Genomic DNA, 23,567 nt, shown 5'->3' with positions numbered 1-23,567 from the left:
AAAGAAAGACAATTTTTCTTGTGAAACATCAGGTTTGGTGTCACTATACTCTTGACGTATATCTATCTGATGGTTCGGAAATGTAATGCTTACTGGCGTGATCTGGAAAATACTTCTCTACTGTCTCACAAAATGAAGACCCTGTTCCCTGTGATCCCCCTCCCTCCCACAGGACCACTCTCTGGAAACAGGTGGAAGGGCTTATCCCACAGACACCTGTATCTCACTGCAATACCCATTTCTTGCCTGCCTGCGTGGCACAGATGTGAATTAAATGAAGACTGCAAGTGCAATTTTTTTCTCTTTATTATTTTTAATGAATGACAGAAGCAAGATGTTCACAAACATCTCTCCCCCTGAATTAGAGAAAGCATTGGGTGAAGGAGTAAATTGGAGCAAATAATTTATTTACCTGTTTTTAAGAAGTTTACATTTGCAAACTATTGCTATGAAGCATAAAAACCTATACCTACAGTTTGCCTAACAAAGAGCTCAAGGTGCAAAGACAAAAAAAGAAAAGCATGCCTTACTGCCTGCATTTATTAACTTAAAAGAAACGAAGGTAACATTTACTCTGCATTTAATGATAGCAGAACTATTCAGAACATGTTGAATTATTTTGATGAGTTATCAGCTGGCTCTTCTCAAGGGAGATTTCCCCAGGAGCATCCAAAGCTATCGCTTGTTGGTCTTTGGCAAGTGCTTTGTGGGGGATTTTGACTCACCAGCAGGTGTTCTTTAGGAACTGCTGGCCTTTCCAGTACTTAAAACAACTATCTTCTTCTGTGGAATTGGGTCTTTTTCCTCCTAAGCCATTCCACTATTTTCTGTTTATAATGTATGGTGAGGATTACTCCGAGGATACAGATTAAAAAAAGACCAATTAGTTTTAGTCCTATTTGTGCTCTCCAAAAAATCTCCCTGACTGGAGGGGGTCCACTGTCAACACTCCCTCCAAATCCTTTCCATTCACAATACGGAGGAGCCCAGCCGTACCTGCAGTGACAGTTCTTACGATTGTTACACACTCCTCTGTTGTGACACACTGTCAGGTTACAGTCGTAGTTCAGCACTGATACGTTGGTACATGTCCTGTTGATACACAGCTTGTCACTACTGCATGGCGTGCCATCTTCCACAGCCCCCTTGTCAGCTATTGGCATCCCGACATGATAGTCGAGACCCCAACACTTTTTATCTCCAACAGGGGTTTGGACTAGCGTTTCGTGGTTCCGCAAGAAAGGCAATTTTTTTATGTTTTCACACTGGATCCTACCACATAAGACATTCTCAATACTGCATTTTGTAAAATGGATATTGTTACGAATACCACAATTTCCAAACCGGTCACCTCGAGTATTCACTGCTTTGAAGCAATCTAAATGAGCGGCCTTTGCTTTTTTGCCAAAGAGATGCCGGCACTGTTTACTGTGGGAAGAACATTTTCCTCGATAGCAATAAGCACCATCTTTGCAAGGGGTTCCATCTTGCATGTACACATCCGGCGGGCACTGAGGGGAAGTCCCACTGCAATACTCTGGCAGGTCACAGTTGCCAATGCTTGCTCTGCAGAGCGTTCCTGCTGGAAGGACCCGACATCTTTTGCAGCATTTTCCAGAAGCACAGACGGAAGCTGCAGTAAATGTACAGTTTGGGTGACAACAAGGATCCTTTCTGCAGTTTGATTCTGAACCACAGTCACATTGCTCTTCGCCTTCTACTATCTTATTCCCACAGTATTCACGCTTCATGGTGTAGAAAGTGCCAGGTTCTGGTGGCTGGCGAAGGCAGTTGGCGCCACGCCCCAGCAGGTCAAAGTAGTCTCGGTAACTGCAGTCACTGAATGCATCAGTGGCAACACTGCTTTCATGCATAATGCATTTCTTTCGTCTGCATTTACAGCCCGGCTTATCGTGGCGCATCCCAAGATTATGGCCCAACTCATGGACAAAGGTGTTAATGAATGAGGACAACTTCCTATCAGTGAAAGAATCGACTGCTGATGACCACTGGTTATCGCAGACGGACCCTACAAACGCCAATCCCAGGCTGCTTCCAAAGCTCTGAAATGCAAATAAATGAGCGGTATCATGGCGCATCCGTGGAGACAGGTTTGACTTCCGCCACTTGTTAAAGTCACCAAGTGCCTTGTTGATAGAGTTAGTAATGTTTATAAGGTTGCTTTTGGTCCAGATCTCCAATCCCACCAGAAACAGCCGAACGGAAAGCTGTTCATACAGGGAGTCCCCAATGTTGATGATTTCTATGACTTGCCTCAAGACTTCGGATTCGTTCCTGCCCGACTTCACAAACCGCACATTGTCCACGACCACTACTATCTTCACATACCTGATGTGTGTCCACCAGTCCTTCACCATCTCCTCCTCCTCCTCTGTCTGGGGGGCCTTGAACCAGGGCAGCAAAGTCTTTTGGTGCTTCAGCTCCTCCAGGGTCAGCCCACAGGTGGGACCCACGGGGTTGCTGGCCTCCTCCATGCGGTAGAGGATGTGCCGGAAGGCCGGATCATTGGGGATGGGCTCAATCTCATAGGTGCCATCCTCCACCCAGAGGACGCCATGGAGGCCCCTGCCGCAGGTGCCGAGGGCCACCAGGGAGCCGGGGCTCCCCTGCACCTCACCCTGGAAGAAGCAGTTGTCCTGCACGAAGGGGTGCTCCTCCCAGCGGGCCCCATCCTTGCCGTAGGTGACCAAGGTGAAGGGGCGGGAGACCAGGCCCCGCCGGGGCTGCAGGCGCAGCACCCACGGCCGCCCCGCCACCTCCAGCCAGTAGGAGACGGTCAGGGCATTGGTGTCTGCCCGGGGGCTCAACTGCCGTGGCACCGTCACCCATCTGGCAGTGACACGCAGGTCCCCGGACACGTCCCCCAGGGCAGTGGGACACTCCGCCAGGCCCAGCAGCAGCCCCAGCAGTGCCCCCACGGCCGCTGCCCGGTGCCACCCCATGACCCGCTCTGTGAGGGGATGGAGCCCGACAGGGCCCTGCCCGGGGCAACCACCCTCAGGCCTCCAACGGCCGCTCGGTCGGGAGGGCTGCAGCTCTCCCAGGCCTCCAACCGCCCTGCAGCTGGGCAGGAGCAGCAGCATGGTGGCCCCCTTCGCCTTTCCCCTGTGGAAATGGGACCCTGCTGCCTGGACGTACATCTCGGAGGACCGCGAGGCCGCCTTGGGACATCCAGCCCCTGCCCTTTGGGCATGAACAGAGGCTCTTGTGGGAAGAAACAAATAAATTAGCCTACCACAAGCTTTCTTTGTGTAGTTCCTAGCTTTTTATCATCTCCTTTTTCAAATTAATGGGCACTTCTCCTTCTGAGCGGACATAGTGAGGAGGGGCTCCAGCTCAGCTTCACACTCCTTGTCATGGATGTTTGTGCTGAGCAAAGGGATCATTTGATTAGACCACAGCGGGGGAAATCTGTCTTAACAGCTCAAAGGCCTGCTTTTGCTTTGTTTACTCTTTTTATTAAAGGATAATTTGTGAGTGGAGATCAGGAACAGACTATTTCAGCTCAAAAGAGTATTTGGAAAATCTTAGGGTCTGAAATTGAGAAGTACAGAAATACTCATCTCCTAGCTGGTTACTAGGACACAGCACTCCTTGGTGCCCTTTCTTAGCATGTGCCTCACTACAACTACTACAGCTATACACACACATACACCAAGAAAAAAAGATAAAACCAGAGAGGAATTCACTTCCACTATGTTCAATAATACAGAGGCAAACTAATAGGCACCAAGTATAAAAGCATAAAGCCTATCTATGCCACAGCTGCTACATGCCTACAACAACGTGCCTAAATTTACACACATCACTGACGCAACAGCCATTTTCCCACATCATGGTCTTTCTAAAGGTTTGTGCCTGCAGACCACAGGGAAGAGAGCGAGTGGGCTTACAGGTACATCTACCACTTGGCTGCCATCCCTGTTCTAGGGAAGAGCTCTATCAGGACACGGCTATAAAACACTAATCTGGATTGTGGTAAAACAGGACATCCTGTGCAGCACAGCTATCCACACTGGGTTTTTGGCACATAGTGCTGGGATTTGACATAGCCACAGCTGTTATCTTTTGGCAATTCTTCACAACTTTCTTTTCAGCACTGAAAGCATGTCTGGGATAAAGTCCAACCTGCTACAACCCTTAACTTTCTCAGCTGCAGGAGGTGCACCCTTACACCACCCCATCTCCATCTCAAGGATCCTGCCTTTCGGCACTGACCATCACCCTGGCACACGTGGCAACACTTAACATTTCAAACTGCCCGAGAGAGGCACTGCCCCTCAGGAGGCCGAGCAGTGACAGAAGCAGCTGGCAGAGTGCTCAGAGCTTCCCTCAGCTGCCTCATGCCCCAGGGTCCCAAGTGGGCTGGTACCTTGAGCTCAGCCCATGGCAGGCCTCACTAACAGCTGTGGAGTGTACCAATAGTTGTTCAAAGGGGCTTCAGATTCTGTGAATCGGCACTTTGATCATTCATTGCAAGCGTGGCCAGCATGAGTAGTGTACAGCGTGTAATGCAGTACCTCAGATTACAGGAATGAAAACAGGAGGACACCTGCTTCTAGAACTATCTGCCTAGATATCCATCTAGAAGGATCTTGCTAGATATCCACAATTGTATATTGTTTGAAATTGATTACTGCTTTACCTAAAAGTGAACAAACTCATTACCTGTGTTAACTTAGATATTTTTTTCGTATTAGTTTTAGTTTTAAAATTATAGGAACTATTTTCTGTAAAACCTTTTACGTGCAGTTAGTTGTTGAATGACTTTTCGCTACTTTTAAAGTATCAGGTTTGCATTCCAGGGCTGTGAACTACATCAGATTACTCTTTTGAAATACATACAACTCGGACCACAATAACTATAATAGAAAAATCCTGTTACATAATCTTTGTGTGCAGCGTCTGTAGCATTTAAATGCATACTTCTGTTTCTGACCACTCCTTAAGTTATAGAAAAGGCCCTACTAAAGCACTCTGCCAACTTGCTAGAGCAGAGACATGTCTTACCCCCCGCCCCCCGAAGTTATCTACAACTTACCTTCTCTTTTAATATAAACATAACTATATAGTTAGGACTACAAAATACTGTGGTTCCATTCATGGCAGGTTACTCCTGAGGGAAAGCATTCACGTAAGTTTGCAACACACTGTTAAGCACCCAAGCAAGCCCTTCAGCATCGAGATTACATAAAAAGGGACGACACTGTTGTGTTCAGGCTATCAGAGCCTTGCACTTCTGTACGCTGATCAGGTAAAGACCAAAGAGGAGGGAGGGAAAGATTCCCATTACGAGACAATGAACAGTTTGGAAAAAAAAATGACTGACCTTACAGTAGAGCAGGGAAAGAATATCACAGCAATCAGTAGCTACTTCAATTGCAGAAACATTTGTTTGGCAGGTGTAACTGGCTTTCTCATGATTCATTAGTGTTTTTCATTTTTATTTTTTTTTCAATCTTGTAGCCCCCTAAAATTTCCAGTGAAGGTGCAAGCTCCTATGGAATTGAATTCTACCAGCAAGAGGTTTACTTTTCTCACTTACCTTCTGTTGAGTCTTTAGGAACAAGTCACAAAACACCAGCAGCCTCGTGGACCACAGGTTGAAATCCACTGTCCTGGCAGAAAGAAATGAAGCCTTCTGATTGCTGAGAGATCAATAATACATCGTAGCTAATCCCACTGGGAAAATTTCTCCCCACCAATCCATCCACCCAATTATGATACAAATTAGGCTACAGAAGGACATTTGTTGCATTAAGTGACCATTTGTTCATTCTGTGCATGACTGCAGGACCAAAGCAACACTTTATGAAAAATTCGTCTTCCTCTCCAAGAAAAAAGAAAAACTATCTTGAACCTTGAATGCCTAGTTATCATAATTTGCTTTGCCATTGATAAAATACAAAAAAACCCTGAAAAAGTGTATCACATCACCTTTTGTTCAGAAGCCATCTGTCGGTTCAGTGAAACCACAATCTATTTGCATAACATCTTCACGATTTTTCTCACAGGGAACCTCCATGTCTCAAAATAAAGCTAATCTCTCCCCTTTGCCTTGTCCCTCCTATTGTCTATACCCTTTTAACCTTGCTCCAAGTACAGCTTGCTTTGGCAAACAACATATACTGACTGTGCAAATGGCATCTAACTTTCTTTGCTAGGAAAAGGTTACCAAAATACAAAGTATGGGGACAGTGTGGCAAAGGGGAATGGGCGAGAATAACACGTAGCCTGGTCAGACCTTCAAAACCCAGTATTTCTACTGCATCTGAGACACCATTAGCTTTACATAGTGAACTGAGGTAGCTAGACAGCCCCTCATCCTACAATTTGGCTGGATTTTTGCATATATGTGTACAGATGCACATGTATATACATATATGTGTATCTGTTCATGTGTATACACACATTTACATGCACTTTCAGGCTCTCAGGGGAATGCTTCTAGGTCATTTTTAGATCCCACTACCCTATGATTTAGGCCAAGAAAAGCCCTTTTAAAGTCTGAATGGTTATTATTTTGGAGCAAAAGTAGAGCTAGCTCTCCTGTACAACCAAATTTCTCCTTTATGCAAAAGAAAGTGACTCACAGGGCAAATTTCAGAACTGGTTGCTTATTTCCCTTTCATCTATAAGCTTTACAAATATTGAAAGTCCTTTGAAGGACTTTGGACTTTGGCGCTCAGGCTCCAAACCAAGAGATGGTGCATAAATACCGGAAGAAAAAGGCTTAGATTCCCATACACTGAAAAATATTACTGACTAGAAGATAGCTGCTTAACAGCTTTTTGGCAGTAAATTACTTGGAATTTAACAGTAATGTCACTTAAGTAAGTGACGTAATGTCACTTAAGTAAGTTAATATCAAAGCTTACATAACTGATAAAATTATTTTAGAATATCTTGTCAGCAGGTAACAGGATCAGAAGATACTTCAGTCCCTCATTCAGCAAACCTTCAACATTGAAGGAGACCTACTAAGAAATCGACACACTCATTGGTAACATCCCTTACTGCTTTGTACTACAATTCTCTCAGGAAAACATCATTCCCCTGGAAGAGCCTTATCACATTCAAATGCAGTTTCATGCATGGAAGCCATTTTCTATCCTCCCAAGAGCTTAGATGCTGGAACTTTAACTCAGATTGGATCAGACTAGAAGTCCATCCTTTTTAATGCCCTCTGACACTAACCAATACCAGACACTTCTGCAGAAACCAAAAACACTGCTGAGAGATGCAGATGTGAGGACAGTCAGCTCTTCAAGGTCCACCCTCACCTCTGAATCATCTCAAATTCTGAGCATGGATTATAACGATTCATTCTAAATGTAACTCCAATAAACCTTCAGTAACTTGTCCCTCTATTCTTATACAACAAGACAGAACAAGAGTTCTCTACTTTCCTACTTGCTTCACAGTACTCAGTTTTATAAAGATTCAGCATTTGTCTTTCCTTTCCTAAGGAACTAAAGTCTTGGTCCTCCCAATAGCTTCATAGGAGAATTTTTCTCCTACTCACTTTATTGCCGTTCTTCAAATCCCTGTGCTTTAGCGGAATTCTTTTTCAGGCACAGAGCTGTATAACACACTTTATTTCAGGTGAAGTCCAGTGACTGATAGAATACTTTGCTCATACTATGTGTGCTAGCTTCCATTTTTGACCACAGCTGACTTTAGCAACAAGCAAGATATCTTTCTTCTGCTAGTACTGCTAAATCTTTCCTTCGTGTGTAAGTAAATTTTTCTCCCTCAAAAAAACCCCATCAAACCTAGATCTTCATTGCAGTGCAGCCTAAGTCATCTTTCTTGCTTAAGTTTTTCCAAATGACAATCAGTTTTTTAGTAATATGAATAACTAGAGAGAAATTCAGCTCCTTTAATGGTCATTTCCAAGGACTTTATTCTGAATATCAAAAATCCAGCAAGGACGCTTGAGGTTCCTCACCACTCATGCCTCATTTCTGGAGATCCTTCTTTCCATCATGGGGGTGGATGAGATGACAGCTTTGGTGCTTCTTGAGCTCCTTGCTTTCAGAGGAATTTCTTTAATACAAGAAAGAATCAACACCCTTTTGTTCTAAGCATATTCACATTACCTTGTAATTATTCAATGCTGAATAATTAGCTCTGTCTTGTTTTGAGCACCCTAGAGTAACTGTTTTCTATATCTTCACTTGAGTTAAAAGTTCACACTAGTTTATTATCTACTTATATCGACTTTTGGAGAAACAGCTGTTCAAACTTGACCTACATGGTATGAAATGAAGCTAATTCACACTTAAGTACTCCAATACATCAATTTTAGGTCTGTACCTGCATCAACAACAAACACCTATTGGCTTATCTACATATTTAACATTACAGGGCAAAAATTACATGGATCTTTCCATCATTCATAAGCTACCCAGTCAGAGCTGTTCATTAGTTGCTGAAACAGGAAAAAATCTCTTAACCTCAAAATAATTTTGACACAGCAATCTAAGCATGTCTTAGTCTTCCTTCCTATCCACATTTTGTCTGCTATACAGACCTTTTCCTTGCTTACTACAGTTTACTACAAGAAAGCAGGTAACAGCTGTGAAAATAAATCAAACTATTTCAAGCACTGCTCCATTACTTCACTGAAAAAAACAAAACCAAACCAGTAGTCATTTCTTTGCAATGGATGACTTCTAATTTTACTGCAGAAAAAATGGTTTGTGTAAGCAGCGTGCTTAAATAGCAAAGTGTATAGCTGTCAATGACGCTTCTCTTCCAGCACCCTACCTCCTCAGGTCTAAAAGGTAGATGACTAACCCAGGTGATCAGATGCAGCAAGAAAGTGCTAGAAGCACAAAGGAAGAGATGCAATTGGTATATTTGAGTTTCAGAAGAAAAAAAAAAAAAAGGAGAAATATAAACAGCTACACCAAGTGTGCAACAGCAAGATATTTTAGCTTGGTTTATGCCATCATAAATCTTGCTCACAGAACACAAGCTTTTATAACAAAAGACCAGCTTAGCCATTAAGTAAAATGAATGCCCAAGACCATTTAGAGACTGAGAGCAGTCTGACATCTAATTGCATGGATTTGAGCCTCCAGTTATCAAATCTCTTATCTGTACCCCAAGCATACTAAAGGCACAGCAATTTATAGCAGGCAGCCTAAATCCTTCAGATGAACTTTTCTTCCTCAAAATAGCACATGATATATTCTGATACCCAAGCAAAAAAAATGCTGCCAACACATACGGCATATTTGCTACTAACAAAGTAAGCATTTAAGAAAGGTATTCCAGCAGCCAGGACTTTTATTTGCCAAGAGTTCAGGGAGGGGGGAGGTTATATAAAAGGTTTTCTTTTTACATAAGAAACAAAGACACAAGGGATGCAAGAGTTTGTAAAGATTTCAGGAGGCTGCAAAATATGTTCATGTAAAAAACATTCCCAGAAGCCAACATTCAAAACAAGATGAAGACTGAAAACACCTTTTTTGAGGCAGCTCACATCTTGACATTAACATTTGCATGAGAAGTTTCTACAGAAAAAGCTGTTACAGGGACTTCAGTCCCTGAATTGTCAGTCTCAGTTGAAGAACTTAAATATAGAAAAAGGGGAGCAAGAATCTCTTGTTTTCCACGTACTGACTAATCCAGATGTGTAACAACAACTGCCTTCACTGGAGTCTTGTCCGTTTTTCAGGTGGTCCTTTAGCACCAGCACTCTGCTGAGCGTTCTTTACAGTCTCTTTTTCCTCTGGCTTGACAGCTTCAGGGACTGGTTCTGGTTCCTTCTTGATTTGATCCACTTAAGAAATAACAGCAAAAGAAAGTTAAACCTCCAATCTTATTCCTAAATTACTGTTCAGAGTACTTAGAAAACATTATTGATGTCAAAGGGGCAAAATTAATTTCAAAGGTATAGGAATAACCACGGATTAAATTCATACCTGTACAGGTAAAAAAAAAAGTGGCATGGATTGGAGACATACAGTTCATGCTCTTGCTGTTTTGAGGTTGCTTATGATCAACTCAAAGTCTTCACATGCTTCCTTGAGCTTGTAACACCATACAAAAAAATCACTAAGAAGCTGGACTGACTAAACTGTTCCCTCGTTCACCCTTTTACCCTCCTCCTACTTTCAAAGACCATTTCCTGCATTCAGACCTTCAGGCAACACTGTTTTACAGATAGAAAGGACGAGAGTAGAATACACATTTTTTCCACGTTACTCTGGCTGTCACAGAGAGCCCTTACCTAGTACTTTGCTCTTACCTAATACTTTACGCAATTAGGTAATGCCAGAATTCCTAACCACCTCAGTAGCCGCAGCGAGGAACTTATATGGCAACTGAAAGATACTGCTATATAGAGCCTATTTTTTAAGTCTTGTGAGAATATTAGAGTTTTACCTGGGATAGGCTTTTCTCCAGGCTTTTGCTGTAGAGGAGGAAGAAAAAAGATACAATAACACATCAGTGGAACCAAAGTCATAATTCTTAACCCTTCCTACTATTCACTTAGGAATATAAACCAAGCAATGCACCCTTATACATAAGAGTTGAGGGTAGAAGGGATCACTAAATACACTTCAAACAAAATAAAATTAACATTTTATAACATCCAGTTTTTCCTCTGACAAGTGAAAAGCACTACAGCAAAAAATACGGAGTTAGCCAGTCTTTCCCATATCTGAGCAGCAAATAGTTTTGTGAGATGCTGTAAACATAATTTCCTTTTCTCCCAAGCAGAAGACCTGGTGGAACAAATGACTACTAGAGACAATTAGAGGTAATCACAACAACTTCACAGAATGCCAAGAATTTCCACGTGAATTAATGAGCCCCCAGAACAATGGAGTAACTAAAATCAAAACAGCTGTGGTGGCTTGATTGAACTCACAAAGCAGGAAACTGGAAGCGGCAGCAAAATCTGATAGCTGACAAGAACAGATCCTCTGTGATTAGATAAGGAATTTGTATTAAAAAAAAAAAAAATCACCATCATAGTTTTGCCAAGGTCTTAATAACTCCTGCAATTACAAAGGGGAATCCTACACTCCAATCAGAGCCTTCCATTTCAAATTTATTATCTAATCCATGTTACCATTACAGAAAGCACAGAAAATTCCCATGCAGTTTCATCTGTTCAAGTACTTACGACTGCCTTAAGTTCCAAGTAAGTTACGGTAATACTATGACTTATAAGTGTCATACCTGAACAAATCTGGGTGGAAACTTTTGTCTTAGGTCCAAAAGCAAAGCATCTACCCGTTGCCTTTGGAAAATAGAACTTGGTTCTTCTTTCTTCTTGGCTTTTGGTTTAGCTTTCTCTGCAAGTCACAGAAGTGTAAGAGAAAGCTATATTAAAAGTTCTATTCTCGTAGCAGCTCTTTGTAGTACGACAAGTTGTTATTCCTCTCTCCTCTAAATTTCACCTACATTTTCCCTTTGACATCAGTTTGTTGGTTTTTGTTTGTGTTTTTTTTTTGTGGAAGACAGATTAATGACAATTCTTCCCTCCTGACAAACTGGTGTGGCTTCTGAAAATGTACTTTGGTCTCCAGTGGGTTGAAGACTTGCCCACTTTGTTGACGCACAGCTCACCATTTTCGCCTCCCACCCATGCATCGATGTTCATCCCCACCAGCATAGAAGAGCAAGATCCCTTCCACCTGACAGGGAGCACTAACTTACACGTCACACAGACAGACACTTAACCTCATCACTGTTCATTGCCTCAAGCTTTTGCCTACATTACCTTTCCTCTCCCAAAGTACGCAGGAGCAACTAGGAACCATACCTCGTTCTTCTTGATCTTTGAAGTGCCACCAATAGCCCTTGGATGGGTGATAGCGACAGTAGGACATTGCTTCTTCAAAAGCAGACTGAATTCCATGCACTGCAGTGAGCTTTTGGAACAAGAAAGAACACAAGTGTTCAGAAATTAAGGAGAAAGTATAGTATAAGTTTTTGAAAGCAGGGATTTTAAAACTAGTATTCTATATTCATTTTTGTTCTGGGAAGGGAACTTGGGACATCTATTTTTGGACCAAGAATGTTATCTCTTTAACAGGCTCTTACAAGACCTTTTCTGAAGTGCTTTTCTAAAATGACAGAGAAAAATTTACAAAAGCAGTAGTTTACTAGAACAGAAGAAATCAAAACAAACCTGAGTATCCAATTTAAAAAGAAGTATCACATCAACTTAAAAAAATAAGTCTCATTTAAAGAGAAACATCATGTTACCTTAACATTCCAAAGCAAGCTTCACTGAATATGTATTTAATTACTATTTCACATGGATCTGTCATGTAATTTTTCTTTTGATTATTTGAACCTCATGCTGTTCTGCTAATTGTGTAGCTTCAGTTATTCTGATTCTTCATCCTTCAACAATGGATCCTACTTTTTGGACCATACTGCACTCTCCCAAAATCTTCCATTTCCATGTGGGATGCACACCATATTAACCAGTGGTATTTGTTTTAATTTACTGTATACTATACAAGATCTTTCCTCAAAACAGTGAAGGAGGGATTTAAACAGCCTGGGGAACAACTAAAAGTAAAAGCAGATACAAACTGGTATACATCAAATGCACAGAACACTTACAACTCTGGAGTTAATGACAGACCCTAAGTCAGGTGCCTGATAAATCACTCCAGCAATAATATAGTAGTCGGCCAATGGAATAACTGTGGAGAGGAAAAAAAAGGCAGAATCAATTTAAAACTCTAGCTGAAGACTGTGTATTTGTTGCTGAATTTCAGTAGTAACAGCAGAAATTGCAACATTAATCTCATCACCAGATTTTCTAACGTTTTCCTTCAAGGTGCTTTATTTGCACCTTAGCCACAGACTGATAAGTGGAAAAAAGAATAGGGTCTGCTTTAGAGATAGAAAAGCATCAGCTTAAAGTCCTGTCCTACAGCAAACAAATAGTTGACCTTACAAGAGGTGGGGTTTTCAGAGCTACGTAACAGGAGTCAAATGAATTGCACTGGAAGTAGTTTCACTTGCCTTTGCTACCAGTAGAAACTCACAACATCATACGATCTGATTCTTCCGGCCAAACTTTCTCCAACTTGTACAGTCCTCTTAGCTAGATTTCCCAGACCCAATGGCAGCTAAGCACACATAGAGCGTGCCTTTCTAAATTAATAATATTCTGCCAAAAAAAAGACTACCTTCCAAAGGCATTCGCTAAGTCAGATTTGGAACCTCTGCTGACCGATCACAAATTGACATTCCTCTGCACTGCAGCTCTAATGAACATCACAATTGCCTCCTCTGCCAAACATTCTTCAATTGAGAAAGTATAGCAATGCTAACAGCTTCAGACTCCTACAGATCTCACCTGCGCACACATTTGTTCCAGTTCCTCCATCTGTATTAACACATTCTGTCTGAACCTTTTTACTGACAGGACCCAATTCATGCAGTACTTGCAATTTATGGAGCTTGGACACCTGCCTAAATTAACAGACCAAGACAGCTGGATGCATATTACAGCCAGTACCCACTTCTCCTCAAAAAAAAGAGGATTCTCAATGTTTCCTTAGAAGTGGAGCAAGATAGGGAACAGCAGCTTTACTGTCTCACTGCTCTGTACCAGAGCGGCCTACTTTTCTAGACAAGTAACTCTCCCTAGTCATTGATCTAAACATTTTTCCAAAATCATTTCAAATTGGCAAAAACTCAGCTTAAAGAATTTAAAATATAAATACACTTTTTTAAAAAACACACAGAAGTCATAAGACAGGCCTGCAGCAGTTCTACCCGGGTACTCAACACTAGCTGTGAACTCATTAAATTTTAGTTTTCTATCCCCATTCTCATGTCCAAATACACTAATATTTATACCATGATAAAAGGAAACACTTGGGTAAATCTGATCTAGGGAACTATGCAACTCAATCAAGGTACCTAGCACAAACTGTACAGCCACAATGGGAAAAATGTTACCAAACAAGTCCCGGTTCAGTTCCACCAAACATACATTTGCATTATAGCAAAAGTCTGAACGCATGTATTGTTGAAGCCTCAATTCTACCCTTGAACTAAAAAGCCTCAAAATAGGAAATTGAGGGCTTCGTGGTATTTTCACGCTCACCTTTTGAAAACTAGATTCAATACCTTTGATAAAGAAACAACCCAAAAAATCTGTTAAAGGAGGAATCGTATGTTTTTTTCAGTATGGAACTGCAATATAAAGAGGCCATGACCTGACATAAGCAAATACAAAGCATTGCTAGAAAAGGCAAAGTCCTGTACAAGACCAAAATGCATAAGCAGAGCCTAAGTCACTAAAAAAAAAAGTTAAGAAACAACTAGCATTAACCCTGCCTTTCTTTTCTGTAAAGCTTACTCTGAAATAACCTAAATTATTTTACACATACATGCAGTAAACACAAAAGACAGTCCAGTAACTATTGAAATGTGGTTACTTTTTTTAATTAATCACACACATGCAAACAAATTTAAGGTTTAAAAGGAATAATGAAGCCAGTCGCATGAAAATGAAAAAAAAAGCTAAGGTATATCATTTAAAACTTAGAAAGGTCATCAGTGACACTGTAAGAAGGAGTGGTGCTGTTGCCACAAGATTCCCTCCAAGCTTCAAAATACTCAGTTCTCAAGAGGAATAACCAAAACAACAAGCATTTGCTTTTTCTCATAGTCATTTTTCACATAGGTCATCATCTTCCACTGACAAGACCCTACTCAGGAGTACAACCAATCCACAGCTGAAGGCGGAAATAACGCAGAGCAAGAGAGTGACGTGACAGAAACAGAGTATGAATGATCCCTCTTCCTAACTAAGGGAAATTGTGGTTCTCAAATAAATAAATTACATACTAGCCACTTCAGATGATTAGCTCTAATTAAACTAAGCTCATCAGCCCAAGCAAAGATATCGTTAGCCTTTTACTCAAATAATTAAAATTAAAACTCTTGCATAGCCTAACAGATAAATACGACATGGCACGAATGCTATTACCAGTTTCCCATGGCAAAATATGCCATAGGGCAGCACTTTCTCGTTGCACTCTTCACATTTCACCACAAGATGGCAATCCCCGCTATTAGCACACTAGAGGTCACTGCTAGATAAAATATCTCCACCCCACCACAAAGCCACGTACCCTTTTATTTGGATTTAAGATAAAGGCAGAGAAGGGGAACCAGAAGAGCTTAAACACAAACTGGGAGCAGACGAAAGCAACTAACTGATCGGCCTTCTCAACAGGGACAAGAACTGAGTGACCCTACCTTGCGTTGGAGACTGCCTTTGCTGCTTTCGGATAATGAAGAGAATGGGCTCCTGAGCGTGAAGAAGGATGTACTCCACTCCAACCATCTGGCTGAAAATGAAGCAACCAGAATAAGTATCTTCCTCAAAGTGAAATCTGTAGGATGTGAAGAGCTACCGAAGCGCCTCGCAGTAAAGGGATGAAGTTCTGATGCTTTCGAAGCTCTTCCATATAACGTGCAATAAATAAAGGCATAGAATTTCCTGAGCTGGCTACGAAAACCTAGCCGCATATACAAAGGGAGTTACAACAACCTGACACAACATCTAAGTAGAATATGTTAGCAAACAAATAAATAGCAAGAAAGATAATCTATCATCACAGAGATGTCACATAAACACAGAAACAAAGGACAGGTGTATGATGTGATCATCGGTGCGTCTGATGAGAAAGCCTGTCTGCAACCACATCTGAGCACAAGTGACTTTACCGATGAACTTTAAGCTCAGTTTCCACATTCCCTATCATACTGCGGAGCCTTTAAATAGTTCTCAAACATCTCACTTGTGCTCAGTGTAGCAGATGAAGAACTGCAAAAAAGTTAACTTGCACATGCTGCAATCTCATTACACAACCATCTGTGATCAGTTTATTTACAACACTCACTACTTTTATTATCCATATTAAAAAGCCAGCTCTTCAGAGGAATTATGTACTAATTATGGCACACAGCCAGCAGGATATGGAAACACAAACTATTTATGAACTCAAAGTATCCCCTAACATAAACCCTATTCACCGTAGAAAAACATTTAACTGCATTACCAATACTCGGGTTCTGTTGAGCTGGGAGGATGAGAAGACAGCTTTTTTAATTCAGACAAGCATCTAAAAGGTGATTTACTGGAATCTCAGAACATACATAGAATCCTTCATGTTTAACACCTCCTTGAAATGGCATAAGAGGAAGTAGAAGATACACAAACACCAAAAAAAAATCTGGGCTCCCTGGCAAGCAGTGGGACTAAAAAGCACAGAATAGAAGGAGGTTTCCAACATGCTTCCATTCAACCATCAAAGCCTCTGGATGGAGGGATAAAGCACATTGCACAGGAAGCAGTTCCAAATTATAACTTACTTCAAATGGTCCAAGGTCATCCGCTGCATTTTGACAACTTCATTGTTACATGTTCGGTCATAGAATGGGTTACTTCGCTCTGAGAAATAGTCCAGCACACTCCCATTGTTTAATATTGGAATCCAGGAGCTGTCAACCCAGGAAATTCCCAAGAGATTATCTGGGAAGAGAAATCTACACTGAGTACCAAAGCAGCCAGAAACACTACAAATACCTCCAGGAGTAAATTGCCACCAGTGAATGATTATAGCAGGGGAATGTGGAACACAGCCTCACATAAACCAGTTCTAATTAAAAATGTGTTTCGTAGAGTTCAAATAATAATTGATATCCTTTAACGTTCTGCAGTTCTGTTGCAGGAACATGATAGAAATATAGCCTTTTTTTATTATTGCACTTTTCTTTCCTTGACCAGTAGCTGCTGGCATACCTTTATGCCTCAAGAACGTGAACAGGGTCTGCGTGCACACGTGTATGTGCTGTGTTCGTGGGAGCTAATTAGCTAGCATATAATATTATCATAGTACATCTACCCAGTAGTATTATATACAGTTTATTTTATGAACCACGGCATTAGCTGAGTAGAAAGACAATCCAAAGCATGGCTCCTTTTGAAAGCTTGGTCTCTGGCAAGTAAGTTGAATTTACTAAACTAAAGATAGAATTACCGGGGGCAGGGGGGGAAGTGATACACCCCACACTAAATCTGAAACTGTTTTAAACATAACCAGGCTATTTCTTACAAAAATAGTTTCCGAACTGTAAACTACGATGCTGAAAAATAGGCAAAAGACTAGAGATCTATTAATTAAACCGAGAGTTTTCTTTTGCTAAAGCCAAGGAGTAAGCTACTGAATGAAACAAAATAGTGGCATCGGTAACATTTCTAAGATGTTCTGTTATTAAAATGCATATCATTATGCTATCCCAGCAGCTGATACTGTTATGTTTCAAAGATTATTATTTTTTATGTGGGTGAAATCTATAATAAACAAAAAACCCCGAAATGGCAGACACAAAGATGCTATCTTTGGGCAGATGTTTCCCAGTACTCTTGAACAAGAGATTCTGCTCCTGACTCCACAATTAATCTGCCAAATTGCCTGCAGCAAATTACTTATTCCATAACTCAGTGGATGTTACAGAAATCTAACTACAGAGTATTAGCAATTATATAAAAGAGCAAGTTTTTAAAATGAAACATACTCTATAACCTGCAAATCATTATATGCCAGTTAAATTCCTACAGATTGGGGGACATTTGAATTAAAATCCCTGGATTTTATTATCACACTACAGCAAAATGATGTTCCTCAAACAGACCACAGAAACCAGTGTCAAGAATTGGTTCCACAATCAACAAATCTGCTAACATTGAACACCCATGAGGTACTTTGAAAAGCACCCTGAAATTCATCCATTTTAAATTGTAGCAGCAGCAAATAAAATTTTCAAGACACAAGAAAGCAGGAAACGAAGGCATGTGCATGCGTTGTTTAGAATCAAAAAACAGAAGCGATGGGAAGTCACTAAAGAATGAAGAACTGAAATTCCCTCCTTGCAGGAACCATTCCCTTACATTTACGCATTATATACATACCCAGAACTCCCACTCATCATTCCACTGTGAATATTTTACTTCTGTGACAACTCTGCAAGCTCAAGGATGACTGGATCAGTTCCAAAAGTGTCAGCTCATATACTACTGGCAGCTTCTCTGAGGAATGGTTAATAAAGAAACAATAGCTGCCCAGTAAACCCGGAAAAACACAGCATAAATAGTCACGTGTAAATCATTTTGCCTTGTTAATCTCAGAACTGCCAGCCTAACTCTTTCATAGAGCCCAGGGTGGGGGCTTGGGGGAATGTCTAGAGACATTAATATTATTTCACATACACTATTCTCTCTCCTCGCTATAAAAAAGGAAATCTCAGAAACACAGCACTAAGATCCACTATTAAGTACTTAAGTTGTGGTAGAGCTTATTTTCCTAAATGCCTTTCAAAACCAAAAGACAAGCTTTCCTTCCCAACATGCATTCTTGCCATAATAAATTCTCATATTACATTTCAAATACAAACTTCTCTTGCTTGTATGATTACCAGTAACTAGATTTCTCAGGAAGAATGTCAGACAAGCTTCATATATATATATAGTTATAATGCTGTACATGGACCGATAAACGTATCATAAAACTGACTATAAAGCTGAGGACAATTATCCATAGCTGCTTAGTACCAATATTTATAATTGCCTTTATAACTAGCAAGATTGTTCTCTTAAACTACTCCTGGAAAAAAGGGGAGGACAAACAAAATCAACCATGAACCTGACATGCCTGTTATTCCCAATAAGAAGGGAGTACTCATGTTTATTTTGGGTATGAGGAAGAAAGGATGGTGTTCCTGCTTCCCTGTTCCTTTCAAAACCAGGACATCTTGTTCAAAGCGTTTTTTGTGGAATTTGCATCACAGATGCAAGAGTAAAGTGCTTGTAACGATACTGCCAGTCTGCCATGAATGTCAAGACAATTTGGGAGACAAGCCAGCAAACCATGGCAAAAAACGAGAGGGGAGCAAGTCGCACAATGTGCTGTACCTGGCCTTGCTGGCTGGACAGCCCAACACCAGGCTTTGACAAACCAAGAGGAACAGTAAATCAGTTTGATCGCTTAAAAATAGAAGTACACTTCAAATTCAACTGAATATCATGAACCATATTAGATACAAGATTTTGAGGGAGCTTAAATGATCAGGATAAAGTCAGAAGGTTCTCACACCAACTAATAACTTAATACAGCACTCCTGCCATTAATTGTCCACACAGCTCCTTGCTGCAATCCAAAACAAGGCAGTCAGAAAAGCAAACAGGACCACAGACATCGTTAAGAATTTGAAGAAAAATAAAAAGGAGAAAACTTCTGTGGCATTTTCAAAATTAATCCCTCATGAGCTTTCCCTGAATACCTGCTCTTGGTCATTCTCTGAGACTTCACCACACAGGCTTTCAATGTGATTCCATTCAGATACTCTTATGGAGAAAAATAATTCTCTTGCTGTCTCAACCCCCTCCTTCCTCTCTCAAAGTTCAAACTCTTCACAGTAATCTAACCTGTATTTTGTTTACAATGTAAACCTCCTTTAATATTTCATTCAAGTATCACCCCTTCTTCTTCAAAACATTCTCTCTTTCTATTCATGTCCCTGAATTCTCACGCAAACCTTTCTTGTTCTCAGTTACTTCATCTTTCTTTCTGGCTTCTCTAACACCCGGTCTGCCTCACCACATCCACCCAACGCACTGTTAGGATAACCAGCCCAACCCACTGCTTTGGTCTCATGCAAATCCCACACGTGCCAGTGTTCCCTGCTTTCCTCCACAGTCCAGAGCTAAAATTCTCTTTAAGCTCTTTAACGTAAGCTGTTCCCTCCCTGAGCTGTTACCATCTCACCCAAGGACCTCCACGTTCCACGTGAAAAGGCAGTGGCATACCAGAAGGGAGACTTGTTTGTCCCAGGTGGCCCTGAGCACACCCTCCTGGCCTGCCTCATGCCCAAGAAAACTGATTTTTGGACAGTTTTTCCTCCCAGTTCCTTCCCGTGACATAGCCGCATTAGCAACATGATGGAACTCTCTTGCATGGAGTTTTCAAAGACATACGAACAAACTTAGCAGCTCCATTGCCCCTACAGAGCACTAACAAAGGAAGCAGCTCTATAATCCTCGCACCTTTGGCCACACCTCATCGTCCAGGAACCTGGACGCTCCTTGCAGCGACCGCTACTAGCACAGCGGCCTCCAGCCAGGACAGTGGCCATGACACCAACCTCCTCCTTCAGCCGCAGCCACCCCGGGGCTGACAGTCCCGCCGCGCTCCCTCACGGAGGGAGCTCACCCCTTCGCGCCCGCCCAGCTTGACACGAAAGCGACCCCCACACACACACAGCCTGGAGCCGCCCCGAGCGCCCAGAGCCAGCCCGGCCCTACCTCGGATATCCACAGCCGCCATGGCCGCGCCGCGCACTTCCGCCCGGCGGCCTGACGGCGGGAGGCGGCGAGGAGCGGAAGCGGGGTAGAGCGGCGCCGGCAAGAGAGACGGGAGAGCAGAGCGGCGCCACCCGGGGCGGAGCGGCCGGAGGAGGGGCGGGGGCAGCCGCGACGAAGGCCGTCCTCGGCCGGCCCTGGCGTGGGATGGGGTGGGATAGAGTCGGATGGCACGGAGCGGGGTGGGATGGGGTGAAGTGGAGCGGAATGGGGTGGGGTACGATAGGGTGAGATGGGATGGAGTGGGATGGGATGGGGTGAGGTGGGATGGGGTGATATGGGATGGGATAGAGTGAGATGAGATGGAATGGTGTGGGATGGGATGAGATGAGATGGGGTAGGATGGGGGGAAATGGGGTGGGATGAGGTGGGGTGAAGTGGGGTGAAGTGGGATGGCATGGCATGGCATGGCATGGGATGGGGTAGGATGGGATAGAGTGCGATGGGATGGGATGGCGTGCAATGGGGTGGGATGAGGTGTGATGGGATGGTGTGGAGTGGAGCGGAGTGGGATGGGATGGAGTGTGGTAGGGTGGAGTGGAGTGGGATGGGATGGAGTGGGATGGGGTGTGGTGGGATGGGGTGGAAGAGGATGGGGCGGAGTGGAATGGGATGGGGTGAGGTGGGAAGGAATGGGATGGGGTAGGATGGGGAGAGATGGGGTGGGATGAGGTGCAGTGGGGTGAAGTGGGATGGGATGGGGTGGAATGCAATGGGATAGAATGGGATGGAGTGGAGTGGGATGAGATGGCGTGGGGTGAGGTGCGATGGGATGGGATGACGTGCAATGGGGTGGGATGGGGTGGAGTAGGATGGGAGAATGTCCCTTGTCCCAGCATGCTGATGCTGGCCAGGGAAACAAGTGTGAAGCAAAAGGTTGTGCTACACCAGCCTCCCACCACAACCACAAGGTGACCTGCTCATCACCCGTGAGTTATGCCTAACCAGAATGGCGGCATTAATGACGAAAACTAAATGCATTTTTAATGCTAATTCTGAGCTCTGCATTCAAAAACAGAGATACGGGCATTTTACAATTGTTTTCACCTTGTGTTGGCCCTCTGGTAGTTGCCAGTCACTTTCAAAGTGAAAGAGACATGGACTGCAGGTTCCTGCTGAGCATCACACCCATCTTGGTCAAGCTGGCTGGGGCAGCCCTGATTTAGATTATATGTGGGAATAATACTGGATGTTTGAGATCGCACTATCAGAACACTGCATGGTTCCTGTCCTGAGGTTTGGTCCTTGGCATTTTGACTCTTAAGTGGTATCACTGATCATTTATAGGGTGAAGAACAACGTTCGGTGGGTGTAAGGAAATACACACACTGAAGATTTACAAGCTTTTTATCTAGACTGACAACCAGAATCCCCCAATCTGCCATACAGAGTGCCCGATATCCCCATGTCCCACTAGCGCAGCTCCATGTGCCCATCTCGCCTGAGCCTTTGTGGAGGGCTGCTGGGGTCAGCCGTTCCCTCACTGGGAGCAGCAGGGGCTGTGGAGAGAGCCTGGAGGTTATCACCTCACTGATGGCACGTCAGGGTGGTAACTGGTGATGGAATTTCTCCCCCTTCTGTTAGAGAGATGTGTACAGTGTGTATGAAGTACAGGAAAGGGATATAATTATTATATGAGAGCAGTCATAAAGTTAGGTCAAACCAGAGCTGACACTGCTTATTTGCTCTTCATTCCGTCCTCTTGTACTGATACATTAGGAGATGGACTTTAATTGCATAACCACATACTTTTCTTTATTCTTACCTCCAGGACTCCTGTCTCGTTCAATACATTAGAGTCAGGATACGACTTGCAGATATACTGGGTTTGTTTTCTGTGAAGGAGAGCTGCCTGCAGAACACTTGCTTTACGTGTTCCAGATGTTAAAAGATGTCAAGGTATCAAGTGAAGGTTACAGAAAATGACAAGATCAAATTGTTAAGGCGGAAGAATGCTGCTTTGGAGAATTGGACTCTATTCTTGCCAGTGATATAGATATACATTATATTAATTGAGTTTTTTCAACTAACACAGTTTCACAGTTGTCCAGTAATTTCAGTCCCTCATTTGTTGCAGACTGACATCACGGATCTGATTTATAGATGTGCCGAGCCTTCACTGCAAATGGAGTTAGGTGGTCATGCTTTGTGTGTTTTATAATTCTCTGCACTCTGAAAAGTCGAGATGTCTGAAATCCCTCTCAGATTAAGCACCCGAAATAAGATTTTTGTAATCTCTGTGCCGCAAAAGGGTGGTGATTAACAAGTTCCTTAACTCAGAGTGGTTTGTGAAAATAAATGCTATAATATCTGCCAAAATATAATGATGGTGGCTAGTGTCATGAGGAAATTAATAATCCCTGCTTCAAAATAGGATTTGCTTAATGAGCAAAAAATAATTAAGATTGAACAGTAGAAGAAAACAAAGAATTGAAAAGGTGAGCACCATCCATCCTTAATGCTGAGTACAGAAGAAAGCCATGAAAAATGGCACTTGATAGTCTTTAATGGCACAACTACATTAAAAATCGAAGCTAACCTTAATTTTTCAGTTTTCTTATTTCTGAGTGCTTGTCTTTGCTACTCAATGATATTCTGTATAACATACCTTTCCACCGGGTAATTCACATGCGCGCACGCTGCAGATCCCCATTCATTAGTTAACTGCTACTTGTTAGAAGTTTCTGTCTTTGCCAAACATATCTCTCTAGCATTACCCATAGCAGAGTGTTTCCAAATAATATTATGATAGGTTGCCATTTGAAACGAAGCATTTAAATATGCCCATCATGAAGTCCCGGGGAGCAGAAATGCCATAAGACATAACAGCCGCCCTTTTGGAGCATCTCTGATGGCCTGTCACGTTCTATATCTGTGCAAACCATTTTTCTTCAGTAGCAAATGGAAACTCAACCTCCATTTAAATTATTCACGTTGTCCATCTTTCCTGCTGACTCTGCACCTCCCCTCAGCAAGTATGCCTTTGGATGAGTGAGGGGCTGAAAAGCAAAGGCTCCTGGATGGGAAATAATGGGGTTTGATGGCTCACAATAAATCTTCAATTACATGGTGAGACTAGCTGAAGCACTGCTGGAAAGAATGGTTCATCCGGTAACATTTT

At 42.4% G+C, this 23,567-nt stretch overlaps 2 protein-coding genes across 2 annotated transcripts; both read right to left on the bottom strand.

Moving 5' to 3' along the window:
* Positions 1-596: 596 nt before the first annotated feature.
* On the bottom strand, positions 597-3,293 carry LOC141742458 (disintegrin and metalloproteinase domain-containing protein 20-like). Its single transcript, XM_074584816.1, is given in 2 exon segments — positions 597-802; positions 804-3,293. Coding segments are annotated over 2 exon segments (2,439 nt in total). The 5' UTR covers positions 3,162-3,293; the 3' UTR covers positions 597-721.
* A 5,575-nt stretch (positions 3,294-8,868) lies between these two features.
* MED6 (mediator complex subunit 6) lies at positions 8,869-20,579 on the bottom strand. The gene is made up of 8 exons (XM_074584817.1): positions 20,390-20,579; positions 16,402-16,561; positions 15,283-15,374; positions 12,622-12,704; positions 11,810-11,918; positions 11,224-11,339; positions 10,420-10,447; positions 8,869-9,814 (listed from the first exon to the last, which is right to left on the bottom strand). The coding sequence occupies exons 1-8, from the start codon at positions 20,409-20,411 to the stop codon at positions 9,684-9,686; spliced, it is 741 nt and encodes a 246-aa protein (XP_074440918.1). The 5' UTR covers positions 20,412-20,579; the 3' UTR covers positions 8,869-9,683.
* Between the last annotated feature and the right edge of the window lie 2,988 nt (positions 20,580-23,567).

The sequence above is a fragment of the Larus michahellis genome, chromosome 4, assembly GCF_964199755.1.
Source record: "Larus michahellis chromosome 4, bLarMic1.1, whole genome shotgun sequence".
In the NCBI taxonomy this organism is placed as follows: Eukaryota; Metazoa; Chordata; class Aves; order Charadriiformes; family Laridae; genus Larus; species Larus michahellis.
Note: the sequence above shows the minus strand (reverse complement) of the source record. Positions and strands in the feature narration are given on the sequence as shown.

Coding starts and splice junctions, on each gene's coding strand:
- MED6 (XM_074584817.1), bottom strand. CDS start 20,411: ATGGCGGCTGTGGATATCCGAG. Junction 11,340..11,809: donor CAAAGATCAAGAAGAACGAG/GTATGGTTCCTA, acceptor TGTGACTTGCAG/AGAAAGCTAAACCAAAAGCC. Junction 9,815..10,419: donor TGGAGAAAAGCCTATCCCAG/GTAAAACTCTAA, acceptor TTATTTCTTAAG/TGGATCAAATCAAGAAGGAA.